This window comes from Chenopodium quinoa, unplaced genomic scaffold, assembly GCF_001683475.1.
Source record: "Chenopodium quinoa cultivar QQ74 unplaced genomic scaffold, ASM168347v1, whole genome shotgun sequence".
NCBI lineage: Eukaryota > Viridiplantae > Streptophyta > Magnoliopsida > Caryophyllales > Amaranthaceae > Chenopodium > Chenopodium quinoa.
In genome coordinates, this window is record NW_018742556.1 from 1,856,341 (window position 1) to 1,881,864 (window position 25,524).

The 25,524-nt window shown below is 34.6% G+C and overlaps 4 protein-coding genes across 5 annotated transcripts; 1 reads left to right on the forward strand and 3 right to left on the reverse strand.

The window, feature by feature from the left end:
- Nucleotides 1-177: 177 nt before the first annotated feature.
- LOC110720490 (iron-sulfur assembly protein IscA-like 1, mitochondrial) lies at nt 178-6,197 on the reverse strand. Its single transcript, XM_021899525.1, has 3 exons — nt 5,884-6,197; nt 1,841-1,958; nt 178-721 (listed from the first exon to the last, which is right to left on the reverse strand). The coding sequence occupies exons 1-3, from the start codon at nt 6,068-6,070 to the stop codon at nt 616-618; spliced, it is 411 nt and encodes a 136-aa protein (XP_021755217.1). The 5' UTR covers nt 6,071-6,197; the 3' UTR covers nt 178-615.
- Nucleotides 6,198-7,431: 1,234 nt separating this feature from the next.
- Nucleotides 7,432-10,737, reverse strand: LOC110720491 (pentatricopeptide repeat-containing protein At1g02150-like). The gene is made up of 2 exons (XM_021899526.1): nt 10,065-10,737; nt 7,432-9,097 (listed from the first exon to the last, which is right to left on the reverse strand). The coding sequence occupies exons 1-2, from the start codon at nt 10,434-10,436 to the stop codon at nt 7,916-7,918; spliced, it is 1,554 nt and encodes a 517-aa protein (XP_021755218.1). The 5' UTR covers nt 10,437-10,737; the 3' UTR covers nt 7,432-7,915.
- A 492-nt stretch (nt 10,738-11,229) lies between these two features.
- Nucleotides 11,230-20,212, reverse strand: LOC110720492 (dol-P-Man:Man(7)GlcNAc(2)-PP-Dol alpha-1,6-mannosyltransferase-like). 2 transcript variants are annotated; one of them, XM_021899528.1, is made up of 20 exons: nt 19,992-20,211; nt 19,818-19,903; nt 19,667-19,708; nt 19,517-19,562; nt 18,998-19,084; nt 18,656-18,711; nt 17,595-17,712; nt 17,138-17,196; nt 16,200-16,271; nt 15,428-15,491; nt 15,111-15,214; nt 14,874-14,945; nt 14,514-14,600; nt 14,356-14,423; nt 13,977-14,045; nt 13,806-13,888; nt 12,502-12,598; nt 11,854-11,919; nt 11,665-11,758; nt 11,230-11,568 (listed from the first exon to the last, which is right to left on the reverse strand). In XM_021899528.1, exons 1-20 carry the CDS (start codon nt 20,026-20,028, stop codon nt 11,491-11,493), a joined length of 1,485 nt encoding a protein of 494 aa, XP_021755220.1. In that variant the 5' UTR covers nt 20,029-20,211; the 3' UTR covers nt 11,230-11,490. The 2 variants fall into 2 exon arrangements, with proteins under 2 accessions (XP_021755220.1, XP_021755221.1); XM_021899529.1 differs by lacking the exon at nt 18,998-19,084 and having other exon boundaries at nt 19,992-20,212.
- A 1,418-nt stretch (nt 20,213-21,630) lies between these two features.
- Nucleotides 21,631-25,275, forward strand: LOC110720494 (ras-related protein RABD2a). Its single transcript, XM_021899531.1, has 8 exons — nt 21,631-21,863; nt 22,705-22,777; nt 23,393-23,440; nt 23,528-23,575; nt 23,730-23,801; nt 23,908-24,063; nt 24,160-24,263; nt 24,943-25,275. Exons 1-8 carry the CDS (start codon nt 21,850-21,852, stop codon nt 25,034-25,036), a joined length of 609 nt encoding a protein of 202 aa, XP_021755223.1. The 5' UTR covers nt 21,631-21,849; the 3' UTR covers nt 25,037-25,275.
- The last annotated feature ends 249 nt before the right edge of the window (nt 25,276-25,524 follow it).

The following is a 25,524-nucleotide window of genomic DNA, read 5'->3' on the forward strand; positions in this document are numbered from 1 at the left end:
TTCATGGCATTGAAAAAATAGAAACACTTGTATTAAAACAAAGAATTACATGTAATATAATAATGAGTAAACTTAAGTAAACAAACCAATATTTCTGGATAATAATCTTCCATATATAACCTCAGCTCGTAAAGTTCTCACAGAAGAATTCGATTCTGCTATAATCGCACTTGTATCTTATTCATCTCTTCCTAGAAACAAGCGTACTTGATTAGAAGAACATGAACATATCTGTTGTACGGATTTAGCTGTCGGATTACTAGTACAATAGTCAGGAAGGAGGAAGGGGCGCTGTTAAAGTTAAAAAAAGGTAATGAGAAATCCACTCCTCCAATAAACTAAGCAGGATCATCAAATAAGCTGATCACAAAAATACATGTACAACAGGTTTTTATTATTCTGTATATACAACCAACCAGCTGAGCTTCACAAAATCACCAGAAGAATGTACACACATTACTTTGTGAATATACTAAAAAGAATGACAATTTCTTCTTCCTGTTGCTGTCAGATTCTTTTTTTAGGCTACCACAAACAGCCGAACATCAAAAAAGGAATCTCATTTCGAGTAACAGTTAAGCAGATTACTTAAAAAAGCAGTCAATCATTAATTGTCTAGCCGCGGCCTTGTTTAGCAGCATCTGAAGTGCTAGTTGTCATGAATGATTCTCCACATCCACATTGCCCTTTAGAATTTGGATTTATGAAAATAAACTCTGACCTGCAATGTTAATGTAAAAAGGAATCAGAAACAAAGCTGTAACACAAAGTGCGACAGAATGCATAGGAGGGCAAAAGTAACTAATTTAAATTTAACAAGGTTTAACAAGAAATTAAAGTTACTAATAAGTCTAAATTGATAGTGCTAAAACGCCTACAAATCCTTGACAAAATGCCTGCATACCCATTATCTTAAAAACCAGTATTGATAGTGCTAAAACGCCTACAAATCCTTGACAAATTAAGAAAGAATATTTATTAAACAAAAAACGAAGATTATTGTTTTATACTATCTACTGCATGTGCCATGTAACATTTTTGGAAATACCACTGAATACTGATAATTGCAGTAAATCAGATAGAAGCTTCCTCAAGACAGCTCATGCGAAAATTTCATATACCATGACTACCCACTTTAAAGTATAAACCAAGCAGGAGAAATGCATACAAGATCTGACGCATGCTATTGAAACTTGAAGTTGGAACATGACTTACATGAGTCTTTACACCACTACACCTAGCCAAGATTTTAACCTATCAAGATCTTAGTGAAACAGCCACCTTCACCCCCTTCATCCATCCCCTACCCCGCAGTTCGTAGATAGAGATGAAATGTATATAATACATCAGCATCCAAAATGAATCATCTGAAGCAAGATTTGGAGAGGTCTAAAGGGATGCAGTCTTACCCTTCTAGTCCTAAGTATTATAGAGACTTTTGTTCTAAAAAATTACTTCGTACAATATAATTTCATCTTCTATATTAAGGTAATAGAGGAAAGCATATTTGTGCAAGTACAGGACAAACTTTTGCTTAAAATTGGATCACAGTAGATAGATTCATAAATATAAATAATATTTAACGGTCACATAACAGAAACTAACAGCAAAAACATAGCACCAACAATGACACTAAAACTAAGAAGAGGTGTATCAAATATTAGAAATCAGATTTCTGCTCACTCCCATCAACCAGGCAGAGTGGTGCCAGTTAATTTATTGTATTGGAGCAAATATTAAACAGAAAGTGTCGAAGTTATGCATCCAGCCACAACATACAAACCATGTATAGAAATAAGTTGCAGCTCAGTCCGTTGACTGATACTTTAAATATACACACCTGAGCTTGTCATCGACAAAATCCATTTTCGTGCCTATGACATGCATAAGGGCCTTGGGTTCAATAAGGATCTTGACTCCCTTGTCCTCTATTAGCTCATCAAACTTCCCCTTCTCATCTGAACATAAATGCATAAAAATCAATAATCCTTAACGCGAACCACATATCCAAATTCAATAACAATTGTCTTAGTTACATTCTTTACGCAGTTTCAAGCTAGGTGATATTAACAGTAGTCAGCAACAAGATGTGTTCAGCTAGCTATTTCTTATAGAATTCTTATAGAAAGAACTTTATCCTCTAACAAACATCTGACAGTTATGTTGTGCATCATTTAACTAAATTGCAGAGACTAATTAAGTTTCAGTCAGATTATAGCACACACACACACACGAGGATTCTACTTTCAATCTTAAGAAAAGGTTCATATAAGTCTTAGAAATCATTAGGTACTATAAAGAAGAAGCCAATATGACAAAATGTGACCAAATGATGGACACATAGCTTACATCTAAGTAATGACAAATGATGGACACATAGCTTACATCTAAGTATACATCAAGGGGCAACTAATATGCTCCAGCAGTCCAGCTAAGTACATACATCTAATTAAGAGCTTAACATGAAGTTACAATGCACTCCCTTTGTTTCACTTAATTTGTTCTAATACCCAAATGGCATGACTAACAAAGAGACTGAAAAGTAGAGAAAAGAGAAAAGTGGGTGGATGAGAGGACTGACTATTGGAGGAAAAGGTAAAGAGCAAATAAATTGGGATGCACTTAAAAGAAAATAAGAAAATTGGAGCAAATGTCATAACGACAAAAGGAATAGCACATGCCCGTTCATAAACATACGGGTTCAATAACAAGGAAAAACTTGTTGGTCCAATAGAAACAAATTGATGATTCCATTGTGACTTTGGACTACACGATGGTTAAAATAAAGTATGAAAAATTCAGAATGGTTGAATTTGACCAACAAAGTACCATATTTACAATTGGACGGTGGTGGTGCTGATGAGGAGGAGGATGACAATAGTCGTTATGGAGTTGCGAGTAGAGGAGGGGGTCTGAGATGATGTTATGAATTACTTACCTTAATTTTATAAGAGCCTAACATAAAAGAGTTCTGAATAAATTCTGCACTTGAACCAAACATAGAAAGAAAAAAAAAAAAAAAATCTAAATAACTTTTTTAAGTGAAAGGGAAAAAAAAAGTGCAATTAGGATAACTTATAGTTTAAAGAATTCTAGGTTACGAAATAAATCTTTCTTTTACAACTATTTATTACTAAAAACAATAAAAATCTACTAGAAGTCTTAGGAACAGTGACCAAGCCTTCTGCATTTGTTGACAAGGGAACATCTGATAAACATTTATAGTTAGACATCATATGGAGTTATGGACACTCGTCCTCCTTGTACGGTAACTACAAGAGAAGTTTGTCCAATTCAAAGTTTGTAATTCACAACATTGTAAATTCACAAATTCCAAAGTAAAGAAACATAAAGGATAGGGAGGTTCAGGAGAGTAGTTTTATTCTTAATAAACTAACAGGGATACCCATATGAGCTTGCATTTGTTCAGAATGCTTTTACATTAATTGATATTACAGCCACATGTAGCCTTCAATTAGGGCCTATAGCAATTGCAAAAGCTACTTTGCCACCATCTATCCAGTCTTAATTCACAAAATAAGTTTCAAATTATCTCTTGCAGCTCTCCACTACCAATGCAACATAATTCCAAAATAGCCACATAGCTAGACCAAACTCATTCTCATGACTTTACACACCTATTAGTAGGCTTGTTATGGTTTCAAACTAACTTATATGACCCCGGGAAACACCCCAAGCATTCACTTTAATTTTGCAAAAAGTTTCCGAAATTGTCTTGAAAGCGTGGATTATAGGCTTGAGTTTTGGACAATTTTCGACTTTTTCGGCCCAGAGATGAAACAAGTCAGGGTGCGTCCTATGGACCCCACAACACTCCTGGAGCCCATTTGAGTGGCTGGAACTGTGAGCTTTGCCTTTGAAATTGCAATATAGGAGTTTGTAACTTACGCTCCCTTCATTAAATCAAGGCCACCATGGGTCTATGGGCCTTTATATGACCGATTAGTGGGTCATATATGGCAAGTTTGATATCACTGGGTAACAATGCTATATATCCCCAAAACAAAATTAGATGTCTGAGAACCCTGCTTCTGTGAAGGTCATAACCATAAAATTGGCTCCTGCACCTGATATTAAATCTTCCTTTAAATTATCTTCAATTTCTTACTCCCTTCCTAAACCATTCAAAAACTCCTTTTTACACCTATTCATTTCTATGGTTTTACCAGGAACATAAGAAGCCTCGAAAATATCATCTATATAGTATTTTCCTAACTTCAAACTGAAAATTTTCTCAGTGCAAAGCCTCATCTATACTGGTGTTACACTAATACTCCAGCCAAATTTCATTTCAAAAGTTCCCTATACTCAACAAATCATGGTACTAGCACTATTGCCAAGGGTCAATATCAAAGCGAACCACTTCAAAATTAATCAAGGAGATTACTAACATATTGTTGCTACATGTGTAAATACAGCGCTATTATGAAGAAATGAACCGGATTTTTCCAAACATTCGGCTTCTCAAACTTCAGTTCTCAAACATTCATCTATTAATACATACAAAGCTCATTTTTCAAGCATCTATCTAACACATTTCAGCTTTTCATACACAAAATTTTATCCAAGAAACATAATATCAACCCATACAGCTCAAACTTCCAACAACAATAGTTCCACCATTGAACAAAATCACCATCAGTTCACTCTTACTCTCAAATGTTTACCATTTTCTTACTTATTGTAGGTTCACAAGAAAAGAACAAACTAAAGGCCAATTAAGACTTCCAAACCTCAATATCATAAAACAGAAATCAGAATCCAACAGTTATCTCTAAGCTTTCTCCAACAAATTCAACACTTTTAAGTTTTAACATCTAGAAGATCATGGCTATCCAAGATCCATATGACTTAGTAATATCATGCAAGTCTTACATCTATGCAGCAATCACTAGGTAGCATAGATAAGTAGATAACCTTGGCATACACGATACATCGTTACTATTATCCCAGAATTAAGACTAAAATGATTGTGCATCTAATTTTCACATCTCAACTTATAACAGCCAGTAAAGTAATTACTCTCCAGCACATATTGTTTCCAAACTTGAAGAACCTATGTTCACTAGGTACATGTACCAGGAAATTGAACTTGAAAACATAAGTTAGCATCCTCAATCATTGTAAACACTCCATATTCATCAATTCAACAGATTAAGAAGCAGACAAACAACATCGCCAGCCACTTCACGTCCAAATTGAATTCAAAACCTCTTTTAAATTTGAACTTCCACTTGCAGTACACGCTTGTCAATTAGGACTATCTCGTTAATATAGAGGGACTCTTGCATCCTTAATGGACCCTACGCCCGCTTATAAGACATAAGCAACAATCAGCAGACACCACCCCAGTGAAACAAACTAGACAAGATTCTCCTTTTCTTAACAAGAACATCACTTCTTCTTATACCATAAATGGCACAACTAGCATTGCACCTGAATCTCCTTCTTCAGACCACCCAATACAAAAATTTTAATTCAAGCTTGCATCATACTATAAATTTTATTCCACAATCATGCTATCTAGACGCAATCAATATAGCCCAAGCTGGCCCGAAAAGCCCGTTTCTTTGACCCCATACCCAATCTACCCCCTCCCCCACCCCCTTCTTCAGCTCTAACAATACCCAATATAGGGTTTAACAAAACAATCAACCCCAAATGCTCATTTCTCATCGTCTCATCAAAATCAAACATAAATCCTAAAACCCAATTAAAAAAAAAAAAAAAAAAAACAGAATTGGGTAAATCAAAGATTCTGAAAAGCTCAATTCACACAACAGATTAAAAATGATAATTAAAGCTAAAATCTAGCCAATCTGCAAATACCCATGAATCAAAACAGAGAAAAAAAAAGAGTACCAGCATAATTGAGGGTGTAAGACAAGCCGTTGCAACCGCGAGCTTTGACGCCGAGGCGAAGGAAAGGGCGCTGGCGTTGTTGGAGAAGGTGGCGTATGCGGGTGGCAGCGGTGTCGGTCAAAGTCAGGGCTTGGCGGCGGATAGATGGGCCAACTCTTTCCGCTGCTTTTGCAAGAATTACTGCCATTTTGTGACTTCTTCTTCTTGTTTGCTTGCCTCGAAGATGGAGAATGGAGATTGTGTGTCTACCACAAGACCACAAGTCCACAAGCCTACCGAATTTTTTGCGGTAGTTTGGTTAGATGAATTAGAGAATCTGGTTTTATTTCATTTGGTTAAATTTATTTAAGGCGGTTATGACTGGTGAGCATGGGACGGGTACCCGTACCGTTAACACTATCGGTTCGGGTACCCGATAACCAATAACACTAAAAATGATATCCATTACCCGAATCAATAAGTTCGGGTACCCGGATTTTCGGTTCGGTTATCGGGTACCCAATATGATATCTAATAATAAAAATTTAGACTTTATAATATAATTATTATTATATCATTCAACACTAATTAGCAATAACACTACATGATCATGATCAAATTACTAATAATTACTAATCATTTATATTATGAAGTGATTACGAAGTAAAATAATCGTTTAGATTTTGAATAAATAGATTTAAATACGAAAAAAAAGAAAAAATTGCTTATCGGAACGGATTGGGTAACCGTTAATTTTAAAATGATACCCGATAACCGTACCCGATAACAAATTATCGGATTGGGTACCCGAACCGTTATGGTTATCGGAACGGGTACCCTAATTTTCGGTTCGGTTACAGTTCGAATTTTCGGGTTTTCGGTTTTTCGGGTAATTTTGCTCAGCCCTAGTTATGAGAAACCTCAACTCTTACGCTAGGTTATTTGGTTAAAATTTTGGCGTGTTACGCTAGATAAAGGTTTGAGTAATTTTTTTTTGGGTTGAGAGAGCCACAAGGGCGGTTAATCAAAATCGATTCCAAGATTAACAAAAGGAAAATTTCTTTTACTTGTATTATTCTTTTTAGGTGTTGCTGTTCAAAACTTTCTTTTACTTGTATTATTTTTTTTTGGAGCGTCTTAAATTCTTCGTACAAGATTAACAAAAGGAAAATGAAATTCGTGAAGATACACTTGTGTGAGTTTTGTAAGCATGCGAATAACAAAAAGTCATAAAAAATTTAGTGGAAAACTGATGTGGCAAAGTCTAAAGGAAAGAGTCGAGTCTAAGGGATAAACTTACCAAAGGCGAGAATTTTGTTATCATGCCTCTCATAATCTCATATTCTAGACTTCTAGTATTAAAGTCGCATGAATCTTGCAAGTTAAGAAATCATTGACATTATTTGACAACATCTACATTTAAAGGATGCAAGACTTTCTTCGACTATCCTGCAATAACATAAAGGCTATTTTCAATTGCCCTTTGATAAACGTGCCTTTTTGTGATAATTCAACGCTAACTTTGTATAAATTCCGATACTCCAACATGATAATCCAAGGCCAAAATCATTGATACAAGAATTACTTTTACTAAATTTCAAAATTGTGAAGGATACACATTTAACTAATCCTTCATTTTGGAAGTCTGAAGTATCAGTATATTTCAAGGTTCTGCAATGAAAGAGCTCATATACATGACTAGTAAACTACATAATCCATCAACCATACTTTGTAGCCCAACTCAATTTAGAAAACTACGCAACCTAATTACTCACAATCCAGTCATTTGGAATTTTTGATACATATTCAAACAACATTCCCCCGAGAAAATGGAGGTCGTGAGAGGTAAACTGATAGCCTATGTCATCTCATCATGGTAGAAGCTGCAAGAATCGTGTTACTCTGACCTCCCTGTGCTTAGAAAACTAGCTCTCACAACAATGCACCTCATGCACTGTTCATCTCTATACGAAGTAACTGAATTTCAGATTAGTAATTACTCCGCAACTGAGAACAGCATTTCAGGTTCTTCGCTCTCCATCTCTTCAGCATCTTAATTAAAGACAAACTGCCCTTCGTCCATGCCAATATCAATGTCACTGAGTCCAACTAGAAGTGACCTATACGATTCATCTTGTAAACATCCAAGTTGCTTCAATAATTCAATGAAGTCCTCTTTGCTGGTATGGTCAGCTTCTTGTTCACATAGCTCTATAAATGCAGACACATTAGGAGGTTTAGGCCTCCAATTTGATGGACTGTCAACTAACACCGCTTCCCGGAAGCAAGATAATGCTTCAGAGATCCTTCCCTCTTTGATATGACCTTCACCAAGAATCTCCCACGAGCCTGAATTTGGCTTCCCTCCATCTTCAACCATGTGGTCAAAGAAACTCTTGACTTTCTCAAAAGGTTCTTCCCGAACATACCATCCCATGAGAAGATTCGCAACTTTAGGGTCATATGAAGCCTTCACTGAAAGCCATTCTTCGTAAATTTTCTCAGCTCCCTCGATATCAGCCAACCTGATAAGTGAAGAGATCACAGAATGATAACCCCAATTTGGGACATTTGAAAAAGTTGATTTATATGTGTTCCAAACACGGTAAACCTCTTCTTTATTTCCCAAACTACCATAGAGACTTATAAGATAATGGTAAGGCATCCTGTCTCGTCCAGTGATTCTCGTTTCAAGGTCTTTAAGGCATTGTTCTGCTTTTTCAAGCATTTCCAACTTGATATAAACAGCAGCTACTGTGCTGTAAGTAGTCCAATTAGGAACAATTGTTGGTTCCAACTTCATTTCTTCAAAAACTTGTTCCATCCCTTCAGCAGAACCATACGAGCCTCTTGCAGACACCCAAATATTGTAAGAGTACAGATCAAGCGGTATGCCTCTCTGCTTCATTTCAGAAACCAGTTTCTCGACTTGGTCATATTCACTGATTTTCATGTAAAAAGTCATCATCACATTAAAGGGAAGAGGGTGATTAAGGTAACCTTTATCTCTCATTCGCCCCATCAAGGATTCTGCTTTGTTCCTTACTTTCGCACCCGCATAGGCATTGAGGAGAGCTCCAAAAATTCGGTTGTCTTTGAGTATCTCAGGTACCCTTGCAAAATATTCTTCGGCACTTGCAACTCCACGAACTTTGGCTATTAGGTCTAGTTGGATAGCTGTATCGCTGCTGGTTATTTTGTACCTCTCTATTCTGTTACTCATCCATTCGTAAACCTGGACAAGTCAAAAATTTATTAAGCTACAATTAGCCCAACAACGGTTCAAAAGCACAGAAACCAAAAAGAATTATACAATGAACATTTGAATAAACCCTTTTACAAATTTCCAATAAATACATGCTGAAGAGCATGAAAGCACCAAGTAATCGAAAATAGAACAGCTACAAGCGACAATTGACAACATATAAGTATCTCGGGCCATATGGAAGGAAGTTAATCTGATTGATTCTGGAGCTAGAAATACAGCTTTTCACATCTAAAGTAGTGCACATGAAAAGAGCTTGCTCTAGGAGTAAGAAGAATCAATCAAATACCCCTTCCACTTAGACAAGCCTTATATTATATAACTTCCACATTAACACATAACTTTCGATATGCCTTATATTCCTCACCCCTCCTCCTGTCCTCCGAGAAGAGGAAACTGTCCAAAAGTAATACTTCCGCGATTTCTATGCTTTTTTTACGAGCATATATAAGAAATGCTCAGATGAAATGACACTAAAGCACAGGGTACAAAAGTCACATTATTGTAGTTTTATTGCTCAATAAAATCCTTATACTTATGTTTCAAGGACAAGTCCAGGACTTTAAAATTAATTAAACAATTAACCTAAGCAGCATATCCCTAATCTAATAAATTCAAAGTTCTGAACCATAAACAAAAGGCAGTGTAGACGAGATTCGACCACACGTACCGAGTCTTTACCAACTAAGCTAGTTACCATCCACGCAAATGAGGATAAGTTTATACAACTGTTACATTACTCAATCTTAGCAAATTTCTCTTAACAACATGCCCACAATGTATTAATTCAACAACCTCAAAAAAAGTTATTTCTGTATCAAAATTTACCCCAACAATCCAATAATTCAAATACAACTATAAGCAAACAAAATTCACCACATAAAATAATTAAATAAACCCCAAATCAAAACACAATTTAATAAAAAAAAAAAAATACCTCAAGAGCAAGCTGAAATCTCTTAAACTTCCTGAGCTCTCTAACAATTCTACAAAGCTCCCATTTAGTTAGCCTCTTACCTTCATTCTCAATCTGATTCAAAACAGAAGCAACCCCAAATTCTGGGTTATCCATCAAAGCAATCTTCCTATAAATATTGTTCCATTTTGGCATTGGTCTCTTTTCATAGTCCAAAGTATCATGACTATAAACTTGAGGAACAGAGCATTTTACAGAAAATTTATGAAGGGGTTTAACACTTGGAAAAGAGATAAAGGAGCGAGACCCAGATGGGAAAGAGAGAGAATATGATGAGAAATTTGAGGAGAGAGAATGGGGTGTTGAAGGTGAGAGTGTAGATTGAAGAATCATCTTTTGGGGTTTTAGGGTTTTTGATTTTGATTTTGATTTTGATTTTGATTTTGAGAGGAAATGAAGGAAAGTTGTGTTTTTGGTTTGGTAATGGTGAGAGCTGAGTATATTGAATAAGGGGAGAAGATAGAGTGCACGTCATCACTGCTTCAACTTGGGTGTACGTGGTTTTGGGCTCTTCTATGACTTGGAGACTTCAAAACTATAGAAATAGAACCCCTTAGGGTATATACCAAAATTGATAGTTCACCCGGTTCAGATTAATCGTAACAGTGGGATTACTGGGATAAGATCAGATTAAACCATAACGGAATACTTTATAACGAACTTGATTCGAACAATTAATTCAAACCCTAAAAAATAAAGTGAATAGAGTATAACACAAAAACATAAGTCGTGGGAGAAAAAATTGAGCTTATATGATAGTAGTAATTAAATTTGAAGCTAATGGAATTTCTCCCAAGTTTTATTTTTCTTAAAAAAAATGGCTAATTGAAGAAACTTTGAAAATATTTTAATATAAAGTGGAGTCAGATGACTGATTTTATATTGTTTACACTGGAAATAGAGTATATAAAAAATGAAGTGTTGCAACTATAAAAAAATGAACGAAAAAGAGAAGTGATGTAATGATTTTGAAATGGAGTATTGATTTTGGTTTGCAATTACTCCATATGATTTTAAGATGAAGATAACAACTTACCACTTTATGAGTATTAGTAGCAAATCAAGTATAATGAAATTTCAAGAAGGTATTGAGACTTTGGGTAAAGGAATTTGTGGACATCGAATATGGAGTATAAAAATTTGCTTTATGAAATCAACTTTATATCAGGTATTTGACACATCTACAAACTTTGTTGTTTGTTCTATAAAAATAAATGGCTGAAACAAAAGGAAAAATGAACATTGTCTACATTACTTAAGATTAGTCATATGACATGGGGAAACCAGAAACAGCTCTACAACTCGAAACTTCACAAGCAGCACTGGGTAAAATGCTTAAGAAAGAGTCGGAGCTGATGGATCGATTCCTGGAATGAATTCATTAAAACTAACATCCTGGGAAATTTCGGCCCAAAATCTCCATGTTGCTCATAGATCCGTGAGCATACACCTTCGGTTCTTTTGCCTGCAACATATACATAAAAGAGTCATACATCATTTTAAATAGCCTTCAAAGTACATTGTTTCTAGGTTGAATCTTGCGTCATTGAAAGTTTCCTACCAGTACAACAGGTGGAACACTCTTTTGAAGGTTAACCTTGGAAAATCCATGCACTGCGAACAAGCACTGATATCCATCAATATGGGAGCGCTCACTGGCATAAAAAATAAAATATTGTATTAGAAACATCACTAGAATTGAATAAATTGTTTATATTGAAGTGGCATATCCAGAGAATCAGTTACTCACTTCAGAAGGTAGGTGAAATTTCTATGATAATAATCTTGAGAAGCTAAATTCTCCTCTTTGGAGTACCTGCATCAAAAGGCACAGAGGAGAAGTTAAAATCCTGTACAAACAGGATGTCAACATTACATACTTCTGCAACGATTCTTAGCACCCCCCTCTCCCCCCACACAAAATAACTATAAGAAAAAGGTGTTGGGACGTTGGATTATGAAGGGGTGTCGACGAAGCTCACACCTCCAGCAGTCCAGCCAAGAACAATATCAATCAAGAGATCACAAAACATGTACTCCCTCCGTCCCTAAATTACATTCCTACTTCTCTCTATTATGTGAGGAATAAATGCTAGAAGTAGGAATGTAATTTAGGGACGGAGGGAGTAACACTTTCTAATCAAAGCTACAGTTATTAGGAAAGTAAGGGTTATCAAGAAAATTGTGGAGGGCGTCAATTATCATGAGATTAGAAGCATGGGGCGTGCATGGCTAGCAGAAATTTCCAAAACATAATTGATTGTCCTACTATTTAAGAAGGAATAAGGTGAAACTCAACTTCCAAATGACAAACCAACAGCCTCCCCTAACAAGGTACAAACCATATGCCTTTCCTAATAGAAAAGTATAAATGAATGAGAGGCTCAGCAAAGCATACCTCCACGGATGACCGCTTTCACAGAAGCGGGTAATTCCATTCATGGCTGAGTAAGTGTCTATGTGAACAGAAATTTCACCAGTGTGGTTCAGATGACCTGCCAACACAACCAAAAGTTTCAACATGAAAGTCTGCTCTAGAAGCAATGGGAGTTGATACATATGAGTATAGCTGAACATGTTTAATAGCTACCACAGGACAGAATTCGGTACAAAAGATATTGGCCACTCTCTCCGAGGGAAAAGCTACTTACAGAACATCCCCTTCCTACCAAAAGAAACAAATATACCTGTTCCAATACCCAGGCATATCAACTAAGTCCCAGCCTTCTAACCACAAATTATAACCCTACAGTTTGATTTTTCCAAAACAATTTGCTTCAATGGTTCAGCAAATTGTACTTGATTGACTACAAAGAATCAAAATGGTGTAGATGAAATCACAAGAGGATAAACGGGTAATGAATTAACATCTCCAAACCTAAATCCTGCTACAGACAGCCTATCATGGACACTCTTCATCATGGGCAACTGGCACTTATAACCCTTCTTCCCAGGTTGAAATACCCTCTTTATTTGACAATTGGCCATGGCAATATATGTCATGCAAAATGTAAATTTGTCTGCTCAAGCCGACAAAAAGTTCTACACAAAAGTGGTAATTACACAAATTACAGCATGTGAAGTTCATGAAGCTTTCACGGGACATATATAAAACTTATAGCAATTATAGGTCAGCAAAATAAAAACAGCATGAAATTTGATTAAGGCAGTGGAAAATCAGTTAAAGACCTGGAAAAAAAAGGGTATGGAAAAAATACTTTACACTTGGTTTAGTCTAGAACAGAGATAAATGAGGAGCAGCCTGATGGGGTCTCTTAATGATGATTATGATGAACTTTTATTTTATAATTTGTAGTGGTTGAGAGGTCATGCAAACAAAGATCATGTTCCTTCATCTCTCTCCTACCCTCACACCCACCTCCCCCTTCTTTAACCAATATTCTCCTCTCTCCTCCAACTGTAAACAGCTGAATATAAGCAATGAGATCTGAAAGTAAAGAGCACAACATGACACCATGAACAATAGATAACTGTGTTACCAACAATCAAGACAGGAAAAGTAAGCCAGACATGACAAAGAATAGCTTTTGTTGTTAAAACAAAAACAGTAAGATTGGCATAACGAAAGAGTAAAATCTCCTCTTTGTGTAAATTATGTGATTAAATGTTCCTCTTACACAAGTTCATCTACAGAAGGGAAGGGGGGGGGGGGGGGGGCAGAGTGAGAGAGAGAGCACAAACCCTTTTCATGAAGCTTCCTCAGAGCATAGCCACTAGGATAATTATGGTATGATGCCATGAAAAATAATATTGTGCACCCTAAACTACAGAGTGGATGATAAAAAACGGAATGAGCAAAAGTGTTTCAGCTATAACTTTCCAATAACTTGCTAATTCTATCATAGAATTTACCTGATTAAGAATAGGCCAAGCATTCCAATATAAATCAACCTCCAAAAGCTCTTTTTCCTATTATTGTATCTGTAACACAAAAAAATGATAAATTAAAAAAAAAACAAAAAAAACAAATATACAAAGGGACAATATACCATTATACCTAATACCTTAGAGACTTCATTTAGAATAAATTACATGCAAAAACCAAATTACAGCCTAAATAAGTAGTAAAGACAGCACACTTTAAAGTAATAAGACAGGCAAGCATGTATTCAATAACAAAGTCAACTGCGGATTTATTTTCAGAATTTAAAACACAGACCAATCTGCTAGACACGTCAAAATTTACTCAATGAAATTTATGTAACAAAAGAGATGGAACCGAAAGACATACATTCTGCTTGCTGATATTGCAGCAGTCATGTTAAAAACTGGAATAGAACTAATGACAAATCGTAATTCCTGCAACATTTCAAATTCACTGTACTCAGATCCCGTAGATAGCTATAAAGCCTATAATTAAGCATATGAATACATACAAGAGAAGCATACCTTGTGAGGTAATTTGGAATACAGGATCACAAAGGACAAAACTGGGAGCAGAAAGGGTAAAATCCTCCTATCAAGTAACAGACCAAGCTGTAAAAGGACATCTCAAATAAAATTACAATAGTGTAAGGGATCTAGAATCAAAAGAGTTGTAATTGAACAGAAAAGCTAGCAGATACCCAATTACAAGGTATACATGCAATTATGCAAAAGGGCTATGCAAAAGAGTAAAAAACTAACAATCAAAGGGACTTCTCATTGCCCATGAAATTCTCAAAACCTAGTAATGATATCATCATGCAAATCGAAACATCATGAAAATATGAAATTGTATGGATTTATATTTTTCATATTCAGACTCACCAGAACGAGTGGATATGCCGCAAGCAGTGACCTGGGAAGTGCTGAAGTGAAATACCAGTGAATTGAAGAGACCTAAGGCGATAGTATTAAGGACAAACTATGGAAGCAAGGATTTAACTAGTGTATATAGATGGTCCTTAAGCTATATGGATCAGTGACACCCAGCCTACCACAACACAGCCAAAACAGAGAACAAAGAAGAGGGTGGGGGGAGGTAATTCACTGCTGGAAGGATACACCCCATTCAGAGCTCCGATTTAACACAGAGTTGAACCAGAAAACTTCAAATTCTGGCCAAACAACCCGTCTCCACATTATTGAATCAACTAGAACGGTAAGACCTGCAAATATTGTGCACAAAATCAAAAGGTTAGCAACTGGTAGATAATCATCAAACACCCTGTAGGTAAATTACTCTTTACGTCTTTTTTTGTTCCTGGGAGGAGGTGTGTAAGGGTGACAAAAGGAGATTAATCTCAAACTTTTAGCGAGGATGGGGAGCAGGGGTAATTTGTGATACTCTATAAGATATTATCAGAGGTAAAGTTACCAACCTATGGAAAGTATAGCTGCCGTGGAACAACATTTAATTGCTTTCCACAATGAGACTGATCTGCTCTGCCATTGTAGAAAATTTTGGTCAGTAAAACAATGAGTGAAACAATTTGTAACTTGTAAATTCTAATTTACCATAGGTAAAAGTAAATGCAGTTTAATGTTCTGAAATTTTCAATTGCTAAAGCATCACAGCTGTTAAGGCTAAGAATGCAAGCCACTTAATGTTCCACTAAAATTGTGCAATTGTCCTTGTAATTGCTAAGATCTGACAATTAAATAATTATCTGCCAATAAATTTAGGGCCAGAAATGCAGTCGATATAATTCAAAATATGCAGCGACGCAATAGTTCATTTGAAAAAAAAAAATCCCTCTTGTCAATTGATCACCATTTCACTTCTAATTTAGAATACACATAACTTCTTTTTCTTACAAGAAAGCATCATAAATGCTATTGTACTGAAAAGAAAAAGAATGTAATCTCTTAAAATTTATCCTTAACGTTACAAACTTACAATGGCAAAGAGCTTATTTCAATTAGATATATGATGGCAAGTTAACTGTAAGTTCAATGGGAAATAATTACTGACATGCAAAACTGATGATGCACAAACATACATGCCAAAATCAAAACAGAAAATTGAAATAGTACTTGTTCTTCAACAAGAAAGCATATACAATGGATATGTGAAATAAATAAAAGATAAATTATAATCACAAAAGGAAAATAAATGTATATAGAGTTCTTTAGGGTCTGTCAAAAACATACCAACAAAAGCTGAAGACCGATGGGGCAGGCTAACAATAACACATCACATCTGAAAATCAATGTTGCAATAACCTGACATAGAGAGAGCAGAATGCTTTATTAACACAAAAAAAGAACCAGGGACCTGTAGGGGCCCAACAGTTTCCAGCATGGCTTCCACTGTACACAACTACACAAGATCTAGGGAATTCCAGATCTACGCAGCCTTATCTCTAAACAGCATGAAATAGTAGAGAGACAATTTCTTAAACAAGTTCCTAAAATTGGGTAGTCAACTAGTCATAGGATAGAGGGAGTAAAAGGATGGATTCATGGAGCCTATACTACAAATCTGAGTAAAAGGAAAACTAACGTTACACAGTTAAAAAATGAGTGCATCCATGACCCATAGAATATATTGTGAAATGTTATACCATTAGCTAAAAGTAAAGGATTATATGCTCATGTATTATCCAAGGAAAGAGAAAAAAATAGTGAATCAAACAGGTAGAGAAACAGAGGCACACCTAGAACATTAATAATCAACTGTTCTACAAAGGTGCCAGGAAAAAAATTTGATGCCTAATTCAGTTATGGGTGGGACCCCAACCTAAACATTCTACATTTCTTTCAAAATTAAAAGACGACAGTCCTTGCAGTATCTTTTGCTCCTCCATCCTAAAAGAAAAACTTATATACCCCAGAAAAAATCTGCGCTAGAGAATTTCTTCGTTGGGTCAACCTTAAATCATCATTTGCTAAGACTGAAAAAATAATGGATATAAGAGGTTTTCCAAGCATTTGTGTTTCAAGGATCCTGTTAAATCAAATAATTGTGCAGCCTCAAGCCCTCAAGGACCATTATTGAAAATTGAACTTTTTCAGGCTTAATATCACCGGACATTGACCATAGATGATTTATATCTCGGGATTGAATGTACACGGCAGGAAAAACGCACCAGAAATTGTAATGCTGTATAACAGCTCCCCTTTAACCAGTAACCATACGCCATATTGACTGCAGTACAAGTGACACATCAGTTCAGGAAGTGAAGCATTCAGCTAGTAACTTGACTAGTAAGCAGATGAAGAAAACTTAGGCATCCATATCTCAAGCATATTCTGGATTCGAATTTCAAAGGAAGAAATTAAAGAAAAGAAACAAGCTCCTTGTCCCATGCAAGGAATCATGGGAAGTAAAAATGACCTCAAGGTCCTTAAATGTATGGTAATAGGATTTTAATCAAATCACCATCACCCAATGCAGTTGACTACTAATCATGAACTAGTTCTTTCTAATTTCCAGTCCAAGACGACCAAAATTAAATAAAGAATCATAAATGATAATGTTCACCTCCATTAGAAAGAAAAATGATGAGGAGAAAATTAGACATGAATGAAATATGAGGTACTCACCCAAACCCAATGCCAGTATGTTTGGAAGAGGACGTGTGCTGTAAAATAGCAAGTGAAACTGAAGAGCTGTTAATAGTACAAAGAAAGCTTCTACTTGGAGACCAAACTTGTGTCGGATCTGTAATAACAAAGCAAAGCTCAGTGTAGGTAATTGGTAGAATTCAGTTTGAAGATACAAAACCAAAGCAGAGATTTATAAAATCTCAGCTAGTAACGATGGTCTAAAGCATAAGTGCATAACACATGGGATATTATATGCACCTTATTTATTTTAGCATTCAAATTTCAGTTGATATCATTGTTATTAAAATCCCGATTTAAATCTTAAAATCTTACGATTTTACGATTCATGTATGTCTTACGATTCGATTTACGATTCTATTCGATTTTACATATTTTTCCAACTAGCGAAATCCTTACAAGTAAAAAATATATTTATATACGTTTTTATAAATATATATTGTCAAGTATTGATTGTTTAATGGTTAAATAACTATTATCTATCAATAATTAGGTTTTAAACTCATAATTTCAATATATTTAATTAAATTTATATTTGACGACTTGATTATTTATGTCGGTAGAATCTTACGATTCTACGATTCGATTCTGATAGCCCCTTTCGATTCAAAGTAGAATCCCGATTTTAATAACTTTGGTTGATATGTTGGTCTATCGTCTAATATACAATGATTTGACTAATAGATCTTTCTGCCCATTTGGAAACTTAAAAAGGCCTAAATCGGTAGCAACTAGCAAGCAATATGTAATCAAAAATTCAAGATAGACAATTCATTTTATAGAGAGATTTTATAAAGATCATGTAAGAAAAGGACACTGTTTAATCAAAAATCTCAAGAAATATTTAATATATTACATGAAGGCACCCACCACTTTCTAATTTTATCATCACTTGGTTATTAGATCCATGTGATTGACAAACACATCACAACTTAGATTTAGTAGATGCAAAGGTAAACAAAGATCAAAAGACAAAATGCACACAAGTAAAATCAAATTAAGTTTATATAAATATTTAACAGTAAGAAGAAACAACATACCTGAAGCCGGAAAAAGCGTAAGGTGGAAAGTATGATGCAGCCTAACACCAAACGAACTAGACAGAAAAGAAAGAATCACAAAATCCAAGTCATGGATAAGACTATATAGGACTAGTGAAAGACAGATATAATAAAATATCAAGAATCACATAAGTTATTCAAAGACAAGCACAACCAGATCCAGCCATCCAGCAATAGATAGGTAGTTTCATAATTAGTGTGTTGTGTAAACTAGACTGAATAAATGACAAGTTTTTAGAACTGAAAAAAAGCATTCATAGTAATTGACGAAAGAAAGAGAAGATGGACTTCAGCTATGTATTAAAGATCAAAGAATCTCACCTACAAAGAGACTATAGATCTTAGGCAAGTGCAGAAAATTGATGACTGATACAAAAGGATATGCCAAAATTGACACAACCCAAGCACCTACCAACAGAAAAAAAAAAAAAAAAAAAAAAAAAAAAAAAAAAAAAGGTAACAATGTTAAGAGAAAATTTTCTTGAAACATTACCTATGAGTAATCAAACTTTGAGACTTGAATAAACGACGAATTATTAGTTTATTACTTGAATGAACTCCTCTCTTTAAAACATCTTATGGGGGATTCTCAACCCCGCCCCCAATCTAGGTAAAGAAACAATCTTTAGCAGGAGCACTTAAATATTGAAAAAATTTACAGCTTATGATAGATACTTTTCCCCAATCATTTTGCAATATCAAGAATAATGTGATTTCCGATCCATGAAACAATAACAATTGTTTAAAATTGCAAAAGACCCATGACTTTGGATACTAATAATACACAAATTTCACTACACAAAACAATGATCAATAGGCAATAACAAACATCAATCTCACCAATGAAAGTCCTCGGAACGACACCGGGAAACTCCAAATGATCATACTGTTGTAAGTGAATCATTAACCATTAAAAATTAATCAATGAAAAAGAAAAATTAGCATAATCACTGTAACCTCAATACACAAACATCACCCAAATTAACATACCTCAGCCAAATGCTGTCGATTATATAGTATATCATGCATTGCCTATTTAATCAAACAATTACAACAAACAATTAAACCAAAAAAATGGATAAATTGGGTGAAATTAACAAAACCCACAAATTAAAATTCTGGGTTTTAAGTGTTATAATACCTGCATATTAAAGCTTTCTTCAACCTTAGTATAAGGTATGGCAAATACATAGAATGCAGCTACTGCTCCCAAAATCAAATCATACCCTTAAAAAATTAATACAAATTCATGAGATTAGCATAATTAAAACCCTATTAATCTTAAAAAAAAAAGGGATTATAAAGTTAATTTTACCGTAATTATCGAGGAATTTGGCAGATTTTCGAGCCATTTGAGCAGAGGCATAAACGTACAGTGAAAAATTGAAGGAAACGGAGTGATGGAATTGTGTTGTTGGGTCGAATTCTGCTGGTACTGGATCACCCTTTACAACGAACTATAACAGTGAATTTTGAACTATTTTTTATGAATAAATTTTGGATTTAATTAAATTTATTTCCCATATAACCACCTTTTAAATATTGTTTTCTTTTGCATATAACCCTCTTTTTAAAAAAAAATATCAAAACCCCACCAAGTTTAAAAGATTTTTAAAACAAATGTTGCAAAAGGTAAGAAGAATTAGATTGGTTAATGCTATTTAGTTGATCAAAGTCAATCTATATCCATTATAATTTTGCAAATGTTTATATACCGAATTATTTTACTTTTAAAAATTCATATACAAAGTAGTTTTTATACATGCTAAGGCCCTTTTCTCATACGATTATTTTTATTTCAGTTCAACTCTAATCAGTTCATTTCAGTTTAGCTCCTAATTTTCTTCTCTTATAAAATATTCAGTTCAGTTTATTTAGTTTAATTTAGTTTAGCTCTAATAAGTTCAGTTCAGTTGAGTTCAATCAATGAGAACAAGCCCTAAATTGTCGTTGTAAAATAGTTTGGAACAATGACAAGTAAATTTTGAGGGTCCGAAATTTACACAATGCACTGTGTCATCATGTGCAAAATTATTAACTTAACAATACATTATACATGTAAACATATTATAAAAAAAATTGATTTTTTTTTTATTTTATTTTAATTATGAGTTTTACATTTAGAGTGCTTATTTGAACCAGAAAAAAAAAACATTTGGAGAACATATTTTGCATTGTTTCTTTTTATCTATTTGTCATGGTTACGTAAATCTTACATTTATTGCTATTAGTTGGAAGCAGACGCAAGACAATATCGGCATGAAAGTGTATATATACGTAGTATATTGCTGAGTACAGAATAAACAAATATACCAACAATAAATGCGTAAATAATTTAATACGGAGTAAATAGATATCGATGCTCGTGAGTCGTGATCACTTTCTTTTCAAAGTCGATTTCATGAAAATAAAGTCTTATTTCTTCTCATTGTTCCTTAAAATTGATTCTTATAGGATCAAGTATATCATATCTCTACTACAAGTACACTTCTAGATATTTGTGTATCATTACTCCGTGTTTAAGAAACTAACAAAATTTTTATTCTTTCTAATATATTCACGTCATTATATCTATAAATCTAGTGATAGAAGAAAACACATAGTAATAAATACAAGCATATTATATTGACTTTTATAATAAAGTTATATACACCTTATAATATTATGTATTATCCTTATATAGGGTTATAAAGAATAACAAAATATGTTAAGTTGTTAACCAATTAAACCACTTTACTCATCGTAATTTGACTTCCACACAACTTCCATCAATTAGCAACGAAGTAACTTAGATGTGCGATACAAGGAATAACAAAACGAGGCAACTACTCTTCCACACCTCAAATTCCTATTTTCTTTCAAAAATTCCAAATCAATATTTTATTTATAATATCATCAAAAAATACAAATAAAATTATAAAATTAGGATTACAAAGACGTCTCTTTCGTGCCATCTTCGTTACTTCCCTCTTGTTGTCTATATTAACTCCCTCACCTTCTTCTTCTTCCTTTCTCTCTCTTCAATTCTCTTTCTCTCTCCTCTTTCTGCTGACCTTCCTTTCGTCGGAGATCCGCTAATTTCCGGTCGATTTTCGCCGGCGAATTCCTTATTCCGGCGACTTTACGCGTTGTTATCTTTCTTCTCGATCCTTCTTCAGTTTTACTGTTCAGTCATGAATCCTGAGTAGTAAGTTTTCTGTTCTAATTCTTCGATTTGATCCGAATTTTGAGGGTTTTGAATCGTAATTTTGTGGAAATTTAGTTGATTGTGTGATTTTGTTGATTGAGGTATTGATTGTTTTTGTTTGTGATTGAAATTGTCGGTTGATCTGTGGTGTTATCTGTTAGATTTGGATTTAGATTTTTTTTTTTTTTTTTTTGTGAAAGATCGCTTGTTTGAATTGTTGGCAAAGGTGAATTTTGGTTGAATTTTGAAATTGGAAGGTAGGAGGTATGAATTAAGGAGAATTCAGTTCATAAAACATCTGTTCAGCGTAATTATTGTTTGTAATAGCAATGAAATTCACGATAGAAAGGTTAGATCGTTGAAAACACTCTATTTCGAGGCGGAATTTGAAGTCTTTTGTGAAATAGGATTTGGTTGGGTTTTTAGAGACATTGGGAAAAGAATAGCATTGTAGTTTGATTTGTGGAAGCATTGAGGACGTTTCGTAGCCGGTGTTGTTCGTCGGAGTTAGACTAAACATCCACCAGGCACCAGCTGTAGCTAACTGTGAACGGATGTCGAGTTTGAAGTTATTGTAGACTTGGAGAACTATTAAGGGCTTGTCTAAGTAAGGTGGAAAATTGCAATTCATTGGGTGAAAAAGTCAGTTATTGAATTTGATGTTCAATTATAGATAAAATAGTACAATTTAGGTAGAAGTCACTTCCTTCGGTGGCCCTTCTACTTCTTACGCCGTATTTTGTCTTGAAGTTTTGTAATGTTGCAAGCTTTTGAATTCTTGTGCTGTAGTTGTGAAGTTTGTGTTTTTTCTTACCTCGAGTGGTGATGCTTTTTATTGCAGTGATTACCTTTTCAAGCTTTTGCTTATTGGAGATTCAGGTGTCGGAAAATCATGTCTTCTCCTGAGATTTGCGGTAAGCTTCATAAGCTCATATTTTATGGGCATTTATGCCTTTTCGTTATAGTTGCTAGATTTTATTTTATAATATATGGTGTCGGACTTAGAAAAGTAGAATGCGAACTATGGTGTGGAAGTCATTTGACTCATTTCTGTGCTTTTATTATTAGAAGACAGGCTTATGAATTTAGTATGCCATTTATTTATCAATCTGCAAGAGAGTGCTTCTGACTTACCCTCCTTTTCTTTCCGGCTTTTTGTAAACATTATCTCTCAAATTTTTGCATTGTGCATGATCTATAATGTTGAAACCTACCTTCCTTTTTTCCTGTCCGTTGGACCTTTAACTAAAGCTTCTGCTGTCACAATCCCCAATTATAGTTATTTGGCTATTATTGAAATTCTTTGATGCTCAATTTTTTGACAAATGATTCCCTAATCTGACTTTACGAGTCTTATATGGAAGGGTGTTATGCCATCTTGTGTAATTGTCAATGTGATTTTGCCTTTCTACCCACTTGACTTACACCTCAGTTTTGTTGTGAGGCTCCTGCAGCTGTCATAGTAGATATATATTGCACGGCTCACTGCTTGCCTGTTCTTACATCCACAAAACTTATTATTGTTCCAGGATGACTCATATTTGGAAAGCTACATAAGCACTATTGGAGTTGATTTCGTGAGTGTTCTCTGACCCAGCTTTTAGTAGTTGATTTGTTCTTTATCTTACTAGCTTGATCTTATATAGTTATATTTGTGAATGTAGAAAATTCGCACAGTGGAGCAAGATGGAAAGACCATTAAACTTCAGATTGTAAGTTTGTTTTTCTTCTGTCTATCATAAAAAAAGAACATTTACTTATGGAGATAATTAAAGCCTTTGAGTGACTTTCTTGGCATGTATGTACTTGTCTAGCCATCCCTTAAAATAAAACATCTAATGTAATAATGCTTTCTCTGACATCCAGTGGGACACTGCTGGACAAGAGCGTTTTAGGACAATCACTAGCAGCTACTACCGTGGAGCACATGGAATCATTGTGAGTTACATAGCTATGCTTTGGCTTAGGTGCCTCTTCTAATTTTTTCCATGATTTCAACACCCCAGCTGATTTACTAACTTGAGTTTTATGTATGACATTGTAGGTGGTCTATGATGTGACAGATATGGAAAGTTTCAACAACGTGAAGCAGTGGCTAAATGAAATTGATCGTTATGCTAGTGACAACGTTAACAAACTTCTGGTTGGAAACAAGTGTGATCTTGCTGCCAATAGAGCTGTTCCATATGAAACTGCCAAGGTTACTAAGCTAACTCATGTTTTGGGATAGGATTATTTTCACCGATCAGCTTTAAATGGGATTCTAACTCTTGATTTGCACCTGTCTTTTATACAGGCCTTTGCTGATGAAATTGGCATACCTTTTATGGAGACCAGTGCAAAGGATGCTACTAATGTAGAACAGGCTTTCATGGCTATGACTGGCTCTATCAAAAACAGGTATATACATTTTCCTGATCTTACTTACATTATTGTGGTTGCATGTATAGTTCTCCCCAGTAATGAGCCCTTGGTGAAATTTACCATGTGACTTAACTAATTTGCAAAATCTTATGCTTTAAAAATGGGAATTTTATAAACGGTTTTCTGTAATTAGTTGCTATTAACAAGTATTTTGCACATGGTATCAATGTTTGATGAACATATATACTGAATTTAGGAAACCTTATACAGGTAGGATAAATCATGAAAATGATTTTAGAATTTACCAACTTTTCTTCAAATATTACATTAATCAAGTATTACAACATTTTATGATGCTTACCATCCGTCCATCCCTAGCCTATATTCTTTAATGTGATAAAGCACCTGGTAGTGCTTGTGTAGTATTATCTGATCTTTTGTGATCTAATGCGAATTTGTCCTTTTGTCATTGAGAATTATTCCAAAATAATGATAGTGCAATCTGATTAGGGTGTAGGATAACCTATAGTGGAATGTTACCTTTTGCTTTATTAATTAGTAATCTCAATATGATTGATGGTATTTTTGAAGTATCTACTTTTTTTATGCCTCTCTTTTTCTTTTTCTTTTCGTGCTTCTTTCTTTTTGAATTTTTTCCTTTTTTAGAAAAATTGTTCAATTAGATGACTTAGTTTTATATACATTTTGATGACAGGATGGCCAGCCAACCCATGAACAATGCCAGGCCTCCAACAGTTCAGATCCGAGGTCAGCCAGTTGCACAGAAGAGTGGGTGCTGCTCTACTTAGGGGAATATTATATTTTGGTGCCACATTGTGGCATGTAAGAATCTGATTTTGCTGCAATATTATTTGAAATTCAACATTCATCAACACGGTCTTATCTAGGTTTCCGTGTTTTTAGTGGTTTGCAATTTGTTAACTTGAAAATTCTCATTCTTTTCTACAAGTAGATTTGTATAAAAATGATGGATTTTACTGAAAATTTTAGCATGAATTTATTTACCTATCATCAACTTTCTGCAGTTTATGTTCCTTTGTAAAAATGATGGATTTTTAGAATTTCTATTCTACCTAATGTGTACATGAGTTGCCATTATATTCCTCTGTAACCTTCACCATACCTTCCTTAAATATTGAGGTGGCTTACTCGCTTGGTAATCTACCAGAAATACCCTACTGCTGCATAATGAAGTTTGCAGACATTTAAGAAATGTACATACATGTATGATTGAGAGACCAAAAAGACTAAATCTATTTCAATAACAAAATTGAGC